This window comes from Amia ocellicauda, chromosome 6 (genome assembly GCF_036373705.1).
Source record: "Amia ocellicauda isolate fAmiCal2 chromosome 6, fAmiCal2.hap1, whole genome shotgun sequence".
NCBI lineage: Eukaryota > Metazoa > Chordata > Actinopteri > Amiiformes > Amiidae > Amia > Amia ocellicauda.
The window spans coordinates 28,350,261-28,367,218 of NC_089855.1; the positions used below are offsets into that span (position 1 = coordinate 28,350,261).

Here is a 16,958-nt window from a genome sequence, read left to right on the forward strand (position 1 = left end):
TCGAGCTGCGGAGATTTAGGAATCACAAACTCGCATTTTTACTTACTTAAGAGAAACAGTTTATCAGTGTTATTAAAATACAAATATCAGAGATGTGCAAGTCACATGTGATGCTCAGTTCAGCAGAAAATCGAAATTGTTTGCTAAAAGACTGATAGAACTTTATATAAAGAACCGTTTTTCAATTTTTATATGGTAGGAATGATCAACGTGAAATGTTAATTACGACTACGAATGCTACAAATGTTTTGCAAATTAAGTGTCAAATCAGAGCTGTTCATATAGTAACGTATAAAGCGTAGATTGTAAAGGTTGGTCAAAACAGTGAATAGCCTATATAAATAAATACATATTCGATTGTACATGTGTAGTATTGTTTCACGTGACTAGTTTCTTTAGAAACGAAGGTGAAACTTAGAAAAAGTCTGTACGTTTTAAGTAGGCTAATAGTTATGTTTCTTTTTACCCGCCATTGTTTTCTTATCAAAACGTCAATTATGTTTTAGTACGCAGCTAAACGAAACATATGGCAGAATAGACAAAAGCAGTTATCTGTATTCATAACTTCTATGTGAACCATAATGAATTAAGAAGGGATGGGCTGCTTTTTGTCCAGAATCTGAGCAATGCAAGTATTTGCCTTGGTCTCATAATTTGAATGCTCTTTTAAATGCTAGTGGCCCATTTCTTTCTCTAAACTAAGTAAGAAGAAGAATCGATTTAAAAATGTGTTGTACACAGACGACTCGACCCTATTATAGATATCATTTTAGTGTGCTTTATCTTTGTTTTCTAAATTGGTTAATGTTTATTTCGGTGACCTTGCTTTGTTATTTCTTATCATAGTGATAAGGTTACGAACGGAATGCAGTTATTAAAGCAGTTTTCCATTTTCAAATTGTATTTGACCCATGCAAGACAAGAAGCAACTCACTTGGTTTAAGTTTCTTAATCTGTATTTGAATGCAGCTCTCGTTGTGCCTCTCTGTACAGTGCTAACCATTCACAGTCCCTGTCTGGACCATACTGGGCCATATGAAAATATGTTTCTTTCGGTGAAAAAAACACTGTTACCTTCAGTCTAAGGATGCTCACTTCGAAATTGTCTAAGACTGAATACCTGATGAAGACGTTAAGATTGCACTTTTGTTGTAACAGGCAAATAATACCACGAATCAAAAGCAAACAAAGGTGCTTGTAGTACATAGCAAACCCCGCTGGGCTCTCTTCTGTGGTCTGTTGCAAAAATCAAGCTCTTCAGAGCTAATTACAAATAAATTATGATGTGCTCACTAAGTAATTGATTTAATGAAGTTCCTATGAAACTATTAAAACCGGGTATAGGTCAGGCGAGAGGCGCCCCAGAGCGCCCATTGTCGGATGTTTAACTCCACCAATCTCGTCGGAAAGACATAGGGGCTAATAGGTGAAATCACAGCTGCTCGGATTGGACTTGTGCAAAAAAGAGCCAGTCGCTGCTAAAACTTCCCAACCAGGTCCAGCTATTCATCCAGCCCTAATTGAACAGGACACCAGCCTTGTCCTTCTCTTGCATTTCTAAATTGCACACAAAGTACCTCAAACCATTCAAGACAGCGGACATGCAAAAGCAACCCCAACTGACAGTCTCAGCCTCTCATTTCATTTCGGATTTGTCCTCATAAGTTAGAAAGAAGTTGGTAGTCTACACTTACAGTACTGAGAGAGAAAAGTTCACCTCCACACTTCTGTTCACTTTGAAGTTCCCAGTTGAATCTTGATTTTTTAAAGAGTGGGAGCGGACCAGGGCAGTAGCATGTACAACTGCAACTGGACTGTAATTTTGTTTCTCACTTATTCAGGAAACTTAAGCTAGGAGCCAGGTAGGGTGCTTGGAAGATTTTGGCAAGATGCCTGGATAGTGAATCTGTGCCCAGTTTATTGGAAGTATAGCCTTTGCACAATAGACAGCGCATTTGGTGTAATTATGAGCCAAGATTAGAACCAAGAAATGTGCGCATTGTCTGTGAAATCGTGCGCCACTTTGGAGCACTAAAAAGGTCTTTCATTTAGCTAGAGAGAAGTACAGGTTGCTAGCTATATCACATGAATAATGTGTCATTGATATTTAAACCAGGGCAAAATAGAAAATAATAAATTTGTACAGCAGGTTGGTTTGGGATGTTTTATGTCTTTATTACTGATTGGGTTGGGGTTGTCTGACGGATCTGTCACTTTCCATTAGCATTGTTTTACCCGTTTCTTTGTGCCAACATCAATGGGCTTGTCTCTTACAGACACGTTTACTGATGTGACCTCAGAGCTCTAAAAATGCAATTTAAGAAACTAAAACTACTCTTATTTTGCTGTTAAAATATAATTAAACTGCTTCGGCATATCCTAATAGTATAGGCTACTACATATTGAAATCATTAACGTTTTTAATAGCCATTCCCTGGAATGCATGTCTATGTCATACAACTTAAACCTGCTTTTAATGCCACAGACGGATATAAACACCTATGTTTGCTTATTATGTCCACAGTGTAACATATGTGTCATGTTTTAAGTTCTGTGGTGCAATATTCGTGAAATGAATACATGCACAAGCCTTATTGGAAAGGATTCATATTTAATAAATAACTGATTTCATATTTCAAGTTAAAATGTATATTTCTCTCTCTCTCTCTCTCTCTCTCTCTCTCTCTCTCTCTCTCTCTCTCTCTCTCTCTCTATCAAACACACACACTCAAGGCTAAAGAAAACAGCCCAAAATGTATAGCAGACTATACATCTGGTTAGTTTTCCTTTCCCTGTATTATTTAGGCACATAATCAAGCCTTCAGATCTGGTAATCCCTTGGCTTTTCAACTTTTCACTCCAAGCTCAATTCAAGGCATTGAATAAATATATGACATAGGCGTATAAGGCAATTTTCAGATTTCGCTGTTTACTTCTTAAATCCTCCTGGTTGTAGATGACAGGAAGAAAATGACCAAGGAGCAGATAAATCTACCGTTACAAGATTTCCTTTCATTGCAAAGTGAGAAAATGGACAAAGCCTGAACCTAACTCGGTTACAAGCAGCTTTAATTAACACCAGCTTAAGCAGTTGAACAGGCAAGTGAAGGAAAAAAAAAGTTAAAGAAAGACTTTCAGGCTGAGCGCCCCTTGACAAGCTCTTTTTCCTCTGTCATTCAATATTTAATGCACTGTGCTTGTACCGCTGCTGCTGCTGCTCCCTTCTCAGCAAGTACATTATCTTCCGCGGTGTACATAGACAAAGAAATCTCAGCATAACAATTACATATTTTAATACAAAAACGAGTATTTTAAACAAATATACAGCAGTAAATGGGAGGCGTCGTTTTTTCTCAGTGCTGCCCTTGTAATGTCATAGCAGTGGTACGTTTTATTTTTCCAAGTCTCTCTCTCTTTCTCTCTGTAGCCTATATATATATAATAAGAAAATAAAAAATAAGTGGTTTGCAAGCATTGTCGATAGATGTATAACCATTTTTTTTTTAGAACAATTCGGTAAAAAAATAAAAGTGAAAATGATACGAAAATGTCATCCAGACAACATATACCCTCTGGTATAAATTAACCGGCATGATGGTATATGTAGCGCCTTTCAATATCTTTGTTTATTCTAAATTGGAAGGTCATTTGACAATTTACACCCCAACCCCATCGTCTTCCAACTGCAGATACATGTAAATAGTTGTATTCTTTTATTGTATTTTTAAGTCCATGCGATGTTTCCAGTTGGTGCTTTTTGCAATATATCGTTGGTTGTTGATGGTGTTCATCTGGACAAAGCATTCAGGCTCTTCCACCTTAAACCACCACCCTAGCCACGAAAGAAAAAAGGGGGAAAAAGCTGTGAGAGACCTAACGGTGTTTCCAGCGCGACTTTTGCTTTGTCTTGTGCAGAGTGGCGTCTGCAAGTCTGACTCGGAAAGTTACTGATTTGCAGGCTGCATGTTAAGGCAGTGCATGTAAGTGATTTCTACGGGCATCTCAGCAAAGGAGAACAAATCGCTGACAAAGGAGAGCCTTTTCAATTCAGCTGCGTCGTTAGGACAACCCAAAAGTATGCCTCAGATAATAAGTTCCACTTCAAAGGCTTTCTCATTCAGCGGTGACTGCTTCACCCTTTTATTAAGTCCCGTTTTTTTTCACTGGGAGGAATAATCTGTTTGGTTATTTTTCATCGTGTTTATTTTTCACCATTCACAGAGCACTTGTATTAAATAAACAACCGATTTTCCTCCCAACTCGGAGTTCTTGCTGGATAAGAGGAAAGGGGCATTAGTCCTTGCAAATGAAAGTTGTTGATGTACAGAGAGGTAAAGGAAAGGTGGGAAAAAAGCCAAAATATTACAGATTCTGATGAAGTGAAAATTGACTGAACTAACATGGCATGAAACTAAAGGTCAAGGCAACTGTATCTTAATAGAGTGTCTCGAATCGAGGTGGACTGTTTTGGATGCAGCTTGCTTTTGCGCCCTTCATTGCCATAGCAATCCTAGCGCTCCATGTTGATGGACCATAAAAGCAGCAGTTTGAATTTCAAAGCATCTGCCTTTGAACTTCGCACTGCCTGATTAGGCACTTGTGCCTTTTTGTGTCCAGAGATGCGCTTCCTCTGCACTTTTTTCTTTTTTTTAAAACGTTTCTTATTTTGCAGAACCGGGCAGGCAAAACGGAGTCAGGAGCTCTTCCTAAGGGGACGCAGACAAACCTTTATATGTAGATGCAAGCAAGCAATTCTCTGTTTCGCCTCAAAATTGCACTGTTCGTGGGTAATACGAATCACCTGTCCAATGACAGAGTATTTCCAATTTCCCATTAATCGAAATAGTTGCATTAATAGTTCTTAGTGCAAAAGTAGATTCACTTAAAATGTGTTCAATAGTCTAAACCAAAAAAAAAAAAAAGTATTGAAAACAACAAACATATTAGTGATAATAATGGTGGGTTTTATATATATATATATATATATATATATATATATATATATATATATATATATAATAAAACATGTTGTTTTAACACGGTGTCTTTGGTGCATTTCCTTTGTTTGAATTCCACTTTAATCGTACATGCAGCACTACTGTTGTGGGGTTATTTATTGTAAACACGCATGCATGTTGAAGCAACTGTTCTTCTGAATACGAACCAAGTCAAAGCAATTTATATTTCAATGGTCCTTCGAAATGATACCACTGTACCCACTGTTCATACAATAGCCTTGATCGAAATCTTTAGTGGTTCATGAGAGAAGATGCAGTCTCTTGCTTTGATGATGTCCAGTTTAGTGGCAATAAGTGGTTTTCTACCAGATATATTCAAATGCGACCGTCTTGCTTGCCAATTGCCATAGAAATCTTAACACACCATGAAGATTGTCCAAGCGCCAAGCCTTCCGCTCCGGAGTCGCTCGCTTTGAAGTGGAGCAGGACTTGCGCTGGTCAATTTCAATTCTATAGACTGGACAGAGGAGACTGTGAAAGTGAGATTGTGCGTTTTAATGCAGAAAATAAGAGGGGGAAACTTGTTTTATATACTCTATACAAGATTCTGCTTATTGTCAGATATCTTTTATCTTTTATATTTCCCATGAATGATTCATGCCTTGGTGGCTTTGTGCTGTCCTGCCTTTCAAAGGAGACTTCATTAAGGAGCTATAAGTTTTCCCATTGATTGGCGCCTTCATTTACATGGCTGTTATTCTACTTGGTGTGTTGTTATTTGTCGGCCTGCACAGAACAAACTTGTTTTCATTTTCATTCCCCCCTATAACACACCCCAATTCCTTTTGTGGGCAGGTTTTGTATTAAGATTATAGTGTGTATGTGTGTGTGTGTGTGTGTATGCTTATATATACTTATACACACACACACACACACATATGTAAGTGTATGTATAAATGTGTGTATGTTGCCTTATCTAGGTGGGCTACTGTGGGCTGGGTGAGTTTTCTTATTTTTATATAAGTACTTACATATTTGCATATTGGTTTTACAAACCGAGGAGGGGTATAGGACACCGAGCAGTTGACATCTGTAGGTTGGTTTGGTCCGATACATCTGAGTTGTTCTTTTATAAGTATGTGTGGAAGGTGGTGGGGGGGTTGTGGGGGTTCAGAGTGAATTCAGTATATCCACCTCCCAAGTAAGGTTTAGCGTACATGTATTTAAATTATTGTGGCTGCTGATTAAACAGCGTTTTTAGCATTAATGCAGTTGATGTTGCCTTTTTTGTTCTATTATTATTATTATTATTATACATTTTGCTTTGTTGAAAACTATGGTAGGCCTATAGAATTGTGGCAAGTATTGTTTTTTGCACTTCATTTTGTTTTTCTGAAGAAGTGGCAATCCACAAATACCCTGCGCTCAAATTGCAAAAAAAGTATGTTACGGGTAAAACATTTCAATGATAATTAGCCCCATAAACTGTATTCCACATCTAATTGTGTCCCAATTGAATTATTCAATACTACCACAATGACGCTGTGGGCGAAATGATCTTCAAACTCACTTTATAAAGTCAGTTTGACATGAAAAACACGTATTTAATTCTTAAGTGTCCGATTCAATTTTATTCAAGTTCACCACGTTATCAGTTTTACCACAAACATCACAGACCTCCACAGTCAAAGCTGTTTCATATTTTTTTTCTTTCAAAATCAACAGCGCCATGCACCTCAACAATATATATTAGGAGTCATTACTACTACATTGGGCATGCGAGAGGTGGTTTTCACATTACAGCTCATTCAAGTAAGAAGATAATACTCTTTTACAGACCACGAAAAATATCACAAAGTTTCACCAAAATTAATATTATTATTCTTTGGTGTATCTGTAATTTCCGAACAACATTACGCCAGCAAATAAATTACAATATACAAAACAACAGCAACATGAATTAATAAAGACTACATCAACACTAACGGCCAACAATACAATTATATACAAATCCGTCAGGGATATGTCTGTCTCTTTTTTTCTCATCTTTAGGGTCTCAAAGGACAAATTAGTACTCTTTAACGAGTTTGTATTCCGATGTTATTTGTTCTCTTGTTGCATAAAATATATTTATATATTTGTTTAAATACAATACACTTGTCATTTAAGAGTAACCATGGTATACTTTCGAACAACATCTGTACCCTTTGTGGCGCTTCCTTTTCTGCTTTAGGCCTTAGTAATTTGAGTCCTTTTAGGAAATCTATGGCTACATTGACATAAAAAATATTTTCTTTGTTTCAACGAAACACAATATAAAAAACGCAGTGTAATGTTTTCACACAATTTTGCACTGAAGTCTATATAAATATTGCATTCTAGGTGAGTGGCATGAATGTACATTAATTAACTGATAACATATATACTGACTGACGTTATAGTCTTATTGTGCTGTGCACAGATAAGACATTGATGGATCAGACAGGTTAGACTTTGAAGGTTTGCGACAGAGTATGATGACATCATATGGACAATGTCATCATAACATCATTAATCAGTGATGACTGAATCATGTTAGTCAGACGAACACACACCAGTATTTCCTTTTGGTCATGTACATGTCAGTATATATATTATGTATGCATGTGTAGCCTTACATACACAAGTATATATTTTTTAAAAGGTGACTACATACGTACACACTATATATATACATACATACATATCACCAATTTCCATACTGTCAATAAGAATTGGGTATGCATTGCTACAATTTAATTTTATGTCGTCTTAATTTTGTGGCGTTAATTAGTTTACATTAAGGGTTTTCTTTTGACACTCACGAATTACCTAGATAAAGATGTAATAGTCCTAATGGGAGTGAGTAGGCCCCAAGTGTTTCATTCTTTATTAACATATTCTAATTAACAACGTATCAGGCCCTATAATATGGATTTCAATTTGGTTTGCTACTTGTTTTACTTGTGTGATCCTGACGTGCCTTTAATAAGAAATAGTAGTAAAATCGAAATAAATGCCAAACGTTTCCTGGTGTCAGATGCCTGGAAATCTGAGCAATTCACGGAAGAGGAGGGAGTGAAGGTGGCAGGGTTGTATTTATGTTAGGTTACAGTAGCCGGAATAACCTATAAGCCGTTTCTGTCATCGTTTACCATCCTTGGCGCTGTGTCCGTATCCCACCACCCTACACCCTGATATGCGTATCATGTCCACTTACTGGGTAGTTTTACAAAACAGCATACCATTATTGGTAATGAGCGTGTTTGTATGTCATTGTGGATCTGTGTCGATATCAGAGCATTGTCCTTGGATCTGAATTTCTGTACGAGTCCTCGTCCTCGGAGTCCGTTGTGGGCCCGTCGCTGGACGGGGTGTGCATGGTGTTGGGGGCCCCACTGCCCTGGCACACGTACCACTCATTGAGGTTCGTAACGGGAGGCGAGAGGTTGGTTGAACGACTCCTGGGTGGCTCGGAGGTCGGGGACAGGGGGGCTCCCAGAGTATGAGACGAAGTCTGGTAAGTGGAGCCCGTGTTGGCGGATGGAGGTGGAGGAGACTTGCAGTGGACCTTCATGTGCTTCCTCAAGGAGCTGGGGTGTGTGTAGGACTTGTCACAGCCCCTCACTTTGCAGTAGTATGGCTTGTCACTCGTGTGGACGTGAGAGTGCTTCTTCCTGTCACTACTGTTGGCAAATTTCCTGTCACAGCCATCAAACTCGCATTTGAATGGCTTCTCTCCTAAAAGAAAAAAGAAAAATACATTCGGCACTTGGTCTCCAAAGGTTTTGGTATCACAATTATTAGACATAGAATCACGCTATGTCAAAGTGTAGGCAGTATCCCTCTGGTCATACAGCTTTGCTCATTCTATCGAGTGCATTTTCCTTAGTACAGATTGAATTAGGCTACACTATTTGCAAAACGTATTAGGTTTCGTGTATTTTGCTATCAATTAATTATACTTCAGCCATAACTGTTGTTGATGATATTATAATGTATTGGTAATAATTAGAAATGTGCAGTTCATCTTTATCGTTAGGGTAGCATGTGTTTACATTTGAATAATCTGTGCTTTTGCTGAAACCCCAAATGTGCTGAGACCAAAAGCGCGCAACATACATACAGGTGAACATTTTGGGGGCTGCATTAATCCAACCAATTGACAAAGTTGAAAAATAAAGAAATAAAAACCTTTATTCAAATAAACGTGTCAAGAACTACAGCAACAAAAAGATTATACTGGAATGGTCATGTAAGTTTATGTAAAGTCTCTTTTCACTTTCAAATCAATCTGTTAAAATGACTTGAGTTTATGGTTTGTGTGAAAGGAAATGGCGTCCTTTCAAACCCTGGTTGACATGTTCAAGTCTTTTATAGGCTCAGCAGAAAACAAATCATTGCAATTTGACCGGGGATTTAGAAGCATTAGTGTCAGCAGCAGTCGGGGGATATTTAATTGTCCACTAAATTCAGCGTTTATTTTGCCTAACATTAAAATGGAGCATAAACCATTAGGAAAACATCGACTTAATGCAGAGTATAATGGCTGCAGATCATTGTAACCCAGGCCTAATCAAAATATCGTTTCTCTGTCTTCCTATAAATTCCACTCAATGCTTATTTGCTTTAAAAAAACATATATAACACTTATAGCATAATTGTTTCATGAACTGTTTAACTGATAGTGTGGTTCTCCACACACTGCCTCAGGCTTTTCCTGTCTGGCATACCTTAAATTTATGACACCTCTTTACATGCAATCCCCATATTCACAAGTACATAAACGCATTTGTTTCCAGTGTGCATGGCCAATCATTTGGTATAGTACGTTTTGTCTATTCATTTACAAATACATAATTTCTGGTTAAGAATTATTTTCACATGGTTTTCTGAAACATGTGTGGCCTCTGCCCCTCCTACCACTCCACCTCTTTATTATTTCTTTATCTTTTCGTGATATCCAACTAAAACCACGGTTTAGGTTTTCTGGATATTTCAGGCAGCATACCCATGTGGACACATGCAGTTCTTAACTGAACTAAACTGGAATCGTACAGCTCTAGCAGCCTACTTTTAAAACAGCTAGTGAGAGTAAAGCCTAGACATACTAATACTTCATATTATTATGATTATTGGATGAATCACACTTTATTATCATTATTATTATTGTTCATTTGTATTGTTGTTAATATATTCTACTAGATCGTCTTCATCTTTTATTGGAGCATATAGCCTACAATTAAATCCGAAAAATGCAGCAATAAAATAGTTTGATTCAGACATCAAAATCAAACGTAAAGGGATTTAAACTGCCTCCACGGTCATTTAAATGGCCAAATTTGCTGTGTATTGTCGTTTTAATGTATCATTCTGTGGACGTGCCACAATGCGTGACAGGACAACGACCCTTCGCTTGTGAAAGCGGTGTCAAAAAGACGTGCTCCTCAGACTATGCCATCTGACATAGACTCATCTTGACAAAACGCGAATCTTTCAGTTGTTCCTTACAGTATTTTCAATATATATTTATATACATTGATATATTTAAATAAGCTCATTCTCAGCATAAACAAAGTCTCATGCAGCTTTCACCGTTTAGCTTGTTTACACGGCAAAACGATGCTGCTTCTCCACAGAGGCTCTGCTTCAGGGGACTGGGGTCTCTGCGGCCCTGCCAAACTGGGAGCACAGACCCCGGCAGCCCCGTGGAGGATTTTGCGTGAGTTCAGATGCGCCACGTTCACGCACACTTTAGTAAACCCCAGATTGTGCGTATTGTCGGGCTGCTTTGCTGCACACAAAAAAAGTTCATCTGAGCTGCTGAACGTGACCCAGTCACAGGCCGGGTATCTCCTTTAGAAACAAAGCTCGCCATAACCGCGCTAAATCGGATCTAGCGGCTACACTGTATATTAAAAGCCCATAAACCTTCTATCAATCTAAAGGCCTGAACTGAAACTGCCTCAGAGGCCGGTGGGGATTTATGTGTCGTAAAATGTAAAATGTAGATGACCACTTCAAAATGGTCTCGAAGCTGTTTAAAAACAATATGAACTTATTATGTCATATGTGAAACTTGTATCGATATTATGCATATATTTATTATTTATGTATTATTTGACTGAGGAAGTTAGGCTATTGTACAGGGACAGTACAAATACATAAGTACTTCTGGGGGAAATTAACGTCAGCCTTTTTAGTCTAGCCCCGTTCATCCTTTGAGTAAATTCTTTAATAATATGTGCAGAATGTTTTCTTTAAATGTAAAGCAACCGGAGAGCAAATGGTTGTATTTGGCTTCCTTGCTGTGACAGGAAAGTAAATCAACAAAACAATTAAGTATGCGGTAAGTACCCAAACATACTCCAAGGGATAATATCTGTCCTGAGCGATAAATCCTAACCAGGCTCATTTAGCCGAAACACTCTTTATAAACGATGTTTCAAATACATACAATTGATCGGCTATATTAAAGATCTTGACCCGATTCTGTGTATTATTAGGCCTGTATATATATATATACACACACACACACACACCATGCAATGCTGGCTCGATAGGCTTTGCTGAAGTCGGAATACATATGAAAAGTGGGATTCACTATGAGTAAACCCAACATAAATATATATATTTTTAAATAATACTGCAGTATGCAACCTCACTTTAATACGATCCAGTCTGAAAAAAGTCGTTTCTTATTCGCATACTGGGTTCAACTTGTTTAGTTAGGTGTCGGTGCCTAAATGCAGTGGAAGTTCCCTGGGCGCATCAATACTGACCTGTGTGTGTCCTCTTGTGGATCTTGAGGTTTTCCGAACGAGCAAACACTTTTCCACAACCCGGGAAAGGGCAAGGGAAGGGCTTTTCTCCTGTGTGAACTCGGATGTGATTGATCAGTTTGTACTTCGCCTTAAAAGCCTTTCCTTCTCTTGGACATTCCTCCCAGAAACAAACGTGGCTGCTCTGCTCGGGTCCCCCGACGTGCTCCACCGTGACATGGTTAACCAGCTCATGCATGGTGCTGAAAGTTTTGGAGCAGGGCTTCTTTGAAGTTTGCTCTTGGTCAATCCATTTGCAGATTAACTCTTGCTTGATGGGCTGCCTCATGTACCTCAAAAACGCCCCCGCGGCTCCGTGAGGAGCTGCCGCGATGTTCACATTTAAGTTCATGGAGTTGTAGCTGTGGAGGGAAGAAGGTCCATAGTGCTCGGGCCTGTGGCCGAAGTGGTCTGGCCTGCCATAAATGTCCCCCGGAAGACCCAAGCGCATCTGCCCGTTGAGCGCGTGGTGGTGGGCACCTGGGGCAGCTTGCTCGTGAAGTCCAGAAAAAAGTGGATGGGCACCACCTTCCGTGTGCCCATAAGCACCTGTTGGGGAAATGAACATGCCATGGTGATGTGGGGAGGAGGCGGAACTATGTTGGTCGCCAAGTGCATGCATAGCAGAGGCTGAAAGCTCTCTCCTGAGGATGTAGTCCCTGCTGGTTGTGTAGCCTGAGTGGGGGTGAGCCACGGGGAAGCCAACTGTGGTCTGAGGAGAAGCGAAAGATGCCGCGGTCTGGGCTTCGGGGTGGCTTTGAATGGGTTGAGATGGACTAAGTTTGAGAGCATTTGTCTGTGCCATGTGCTCAGGTCCAAATGGAGTGAGTGCCACTCCGGGGTCGTTGCCCATCTCCCCAGGGTGGAGGTGGGCATGGTGGGAGTGAGGGTGATGCCCCCCTATCCCCGGGAAGCCTGTCATATTCTGATGAGGAAGGGGTTGAGTCGCTGCCAAATCCGCTAATCTTAGCGCCGGGTTCCTCTTGCTCAAAGGGGGCTCCATAACTACACAGTCAAGTCCATCCACACTCACTGGTATTGTTTTTCCCCACTACACGCCTTCCAAAACATTAATATATATGTATATAGCGGTCTATATAACTTCTTTTGTCCTGCCTCTAACTCTGCTTGTTCCTTTTCCCACTCTGTCCTCAAGCGATTGGCAGAACATACAACAGTTGGAGGACACAGTGGGGAATAGAGTTTAGAAATGGCACTGCGGGTATTGGACGGATTCCGGTGACTGGCAGTTAGGCGAGCGACGCGATTGGCTGCCATTCAGCGCAGAGGCACAGCGGGGATCCGCCCCCTCACTCTCTTCCTCACTGTTGTCTCCAAAAGTTGAACTCACAAAGTTAGCAGCAAATCTGTTTATGTGTTTCTCTTTCTGCTGATACCCGCGCACATGGATGCAATCATAGATTTACAAATAGGGCGTGTAATAAGAAACGAGAAAGTCTTATTGTGTAGCCTATTATTACCAATTGTGAGGACTTAAAAAAAAAAAAGAAAAAAAAAAAAAAAGAAAATGACCACGGGTACGGAAGTTTTCAAAACGTAATGAAGGCACAAATTCAGTAACTGCAGGCCTTCGAGAATATGAATATTTTAGGCTGTAAAATAATTACAATCATTAAATTAAATAGCTGATGCTTGAACAGTTGCTAACCATATATTGTACTATAGCTTACCAGCAGATATATGTAGCCAACTTGTGTCTATTGTAAAGTAATATAGCCTATGTATGACTATGATATTAGCAATCTAGTATAATTTAAATAAACCATGAAATACTGTATAAGCATACGTACGTTCACACACAGATCTAATACATTTCGTATGTGCAAGCCCTTAAAAACTAAACTGAGGAACAACATTATCAATGTGTAGTTTAACTTCATTCTACTCTTACTTAAAAGGTAACATATACCATTATTCATTAAATAGTGTGAATGGACTTGTGCATATAATTGGACCAGCATATCATTTGTTGGTGGTTGAAATAAATGTATTCCTGCTTTTTTTTTTTTAAATTAAATTCAATATTTAAAACTTTATTTTTCTAATGAAATGCTCAATCTATTTCGTGAATTTAGTGGCGATGTTCGTACGCATACAAGTTATTCTAATGACATAACGACTAACAAAATGTAACTTCACAGTTTGGTAATATTTTAAATGATCTGCTTTAATGACCAACCAACTTAAAATTCTAAGAGGCAGTTGCGTATTTACCTCCGACATTACTGATAATAATATGCAGTTGACAAAAAAATACTAAGAACATGGAAAAGCCTTAGGTATTCATATAGTAATGAAAAAAGTTATTTCACCTAGAAGCTTTTCTAAAATCAAGGACGCATGAGTATAATTGATCTAAATTACATAGGGGGCCGTTACAGGTGAAATTCTTAGAACGACCCGGCTACGATACCTTCATAAAATGTTATAAATGTTTCGCCCCTCCCCTCCTTTCCCTTAAAATAAATAAATCAATACATACTAATAAATAAATAAATAAATATAATACAATTAATTTTAAATTACATAATGATTCCGAATTATGTAATGTTTTATATATAACTTAATAACTTCATAATAACTCTGTTGATTTATTTTTAATTATTTCTGGTACTCGTGTGTGACCACGAAATTCGAGACTTCTCTGTATTAAAAAGTTGATTTCCGTGAAGGAAAAACGATTTGTCTCCTGAAATTAGACGTACTTTTTCTGTTGTATTCCTAGTGCGACTTTATGACTTTATGCATGGTTGCATAGGGAAAACTTGTAAACCTGAGTGTTGCTGTGCTTTATAGAATCAGTACACGCCTCCTTGTAGAATCCGTGTTAAACACAGCATGATGTGTATCTGTCATCGATTTAATATGTCTTAATTCAAAGACACTTCTGCAATCGATTCATAATAGTCGACAAAACAAAACGCTATGCAGTTGTAGGGTTTATGGGTTGGATCAGGATCGGTGTGTGTTTGTGTGTTCAGAGGTGGGGTGGGGGGGCTGTTGGTGGTTATGACGAATTCACGCATGTCATATGAATTAAAACATAATCAAATATACTTATATAAATCCGTCTATAATAATTGAAATGTATTCATAGCAAACTATTGGGATCCCCTTATTTTGTAGAGTGGCATATAGCCTACTAAACATTAGCTTGCCAATGCACATCCATGAATGCAAAATAAATAAATAAATGTTGAATGGAGATAAACAAAGTCATATATTCTTTCATTTCAATGTTCACAGTTTTGTGTTTGTGATCATTTTTTTCAAAGTATAGTTTAGACGTTATTAGTGAGTGTGTGTGTGTGTGTGTGTGTGTGTGTGTGGTGGGGTAATTTTATAATCAAAAGTAGGCTACTGTATTCAAAGTGCGAAAACAGCTCTAAAAGGGCTTCGGCATCATTTGATTTTCAGAATTTGTGTTGTGTACTTTTCAGATGTATATCATATTATACAACACAATAAATCCTGTATCTGAAAGTAATGCTTAATTATATACGATAGCGACGGACGCACCCACCTACCCCACCCTGCAATAAATAAATAGTCATGCAACATTTTTCTTTACACTGTGCAAATCTATAGAAAACAAGTTATGGGTGATATAGTTTTAAATCGTTTGACCTGCAGTTTGCAGGCAATTGATATAAGCACACAACTCCCTCTAGAATTATGTCTGTCCGTCTGTTTGTCTGTCTATCTCTGAAGAAAATATAGCTACGCTGATACTTGTTTCTCTTCCCGAAACTATCATATTTCAATGTAAATGCCTGCTGCAATTTAAATTTTCATCAAAATACTATACATGCACCGGGTACATCGTACAACTCAAATGTAGGTGTTAAGGAACAGTTATACATTTTAAGTCACGAAATGCAAGCATTCGCACCTGCGGTGAAATTCTATTCTCCAATAAAACATCATCACCGTTGTCCATTATAACAGTTTACCAATACATATCTGCACAGCTGTAGTGTCATATTCCATGCCCCATACATTTGTCGGGTGGAAAAATAATGATCTGAAAATGGCCACATCAAGTTTATGAGTAAAGCAAGGCTGTGAAGTTTCTTCAGCCTTATTATCCAAAACCAAATTTGCAGAGCAATTCCCCACGCTTGGGTGCACAGCCTTAATTATTAAACTGATTTTGTGCATTTCACTAGAAAGGTAATTAGCTAATACACGCGTTAGTATATTATTATTATTATTTGACCAGTTATTTACTGGGGTATTGTTTATCAACTATGCCAAGAAAGGACACCAGTGAAATGGTTTGTTTGTTTATATCAAAGTCACACCCATATTGGCAGAAGGCTTGTGCCCAGTGCGGTGATGCCCATCCTAGGCACATGGTCGTGTGCGTGTGTAGCCTACTTGGGGAAATATCATTAACAGTCTATGCAAATGCATTTTAATATATATTTATTAAAATTGTGATAAGGTTAATAGGGTCGTTAATCGACATATCAGTGCTTTACAAAGGGGCAAAAACACGATACGCAAAATACAGATGACATTTCGGGCCATGTTGCTTTCTAAATGCAGGCTATATTTTTAAAACTGTGTTTTTTAAACCAGTAAAATCATATTCATGTTAATTTTATTAAATTCAAAATTAAGTTAGACTGTTGTAAAAACAGGAACCGGTTTGGTCTTTGCAGCATACATTTATGCTCCGCTTGAAGACATAAATAAATATACGCAATAACTAGACAGATGGTTATGCAAAGCTGTTTCAGAAGTAATGCTCGATTCTAGACGTCGATAAATGAACACAGCTCCTACATTTCCCGATTTTAAAAGTTTTGAGCCATCCGATATAAAAAAATGTTTCTATTTGAGTTCGCATTACAACTTCGCTAAACAAAGAGGTTTTGTCCAAAGGTCTGTTTTACCGAATAAGCCTGCAAGACAACATATGTGGTCCTTCACGGGTCGTAGGTCGTGCGCCCTTGAAGTACCCAAGGTCGTTGGCATCAAAGTAACATGCGATGCCCGAGCTTGTTGATGATCTTGTCGAATTTATGAGTTTGTCAAAAAGGCTGAGTTACAACTGGTTCCCTCGGCCACCTTGGGCAGTGCGTTTTACGCATTAGTCCTTAGAGATAGGGTTTGATCCACAGACCTAAAACCC

The 16,958-nt window shown here is 38.4% G+C and overlaps 1 protein-coding gene across 1 annotated transcript; it reads right to left on the minus strand.

The window, feature by feature from the left end:
* Nucleotides 1-6,550: 6,550 nt before the first annotated feature.
* zic5 (Zic family zinc finger 5) lies at nucleotides 6,551-13,076 on the minus strand. Its single transcript, XM_066706762.1, has 2 exons — nucleotides 11,759-13,076; nucleotides 6,551-8,717 (listed from the first exon to the last, which is right to left on the minus strand). Exons 1-2 carry the CDS (start codon nucleotides 12,798-12,800, stop codon nucleotides 8,272-8,274), a joined length of 1,488 nt encoding a protein of 495 aa, XP_066562859.1. The 5' UTR covers nucleotides 12,801-13,076; the 3' UTR covers nucleotides 6,551-8,271.
* Nucleotides 13,077-16,958: the final 3,882 nt, after the last annotated feature.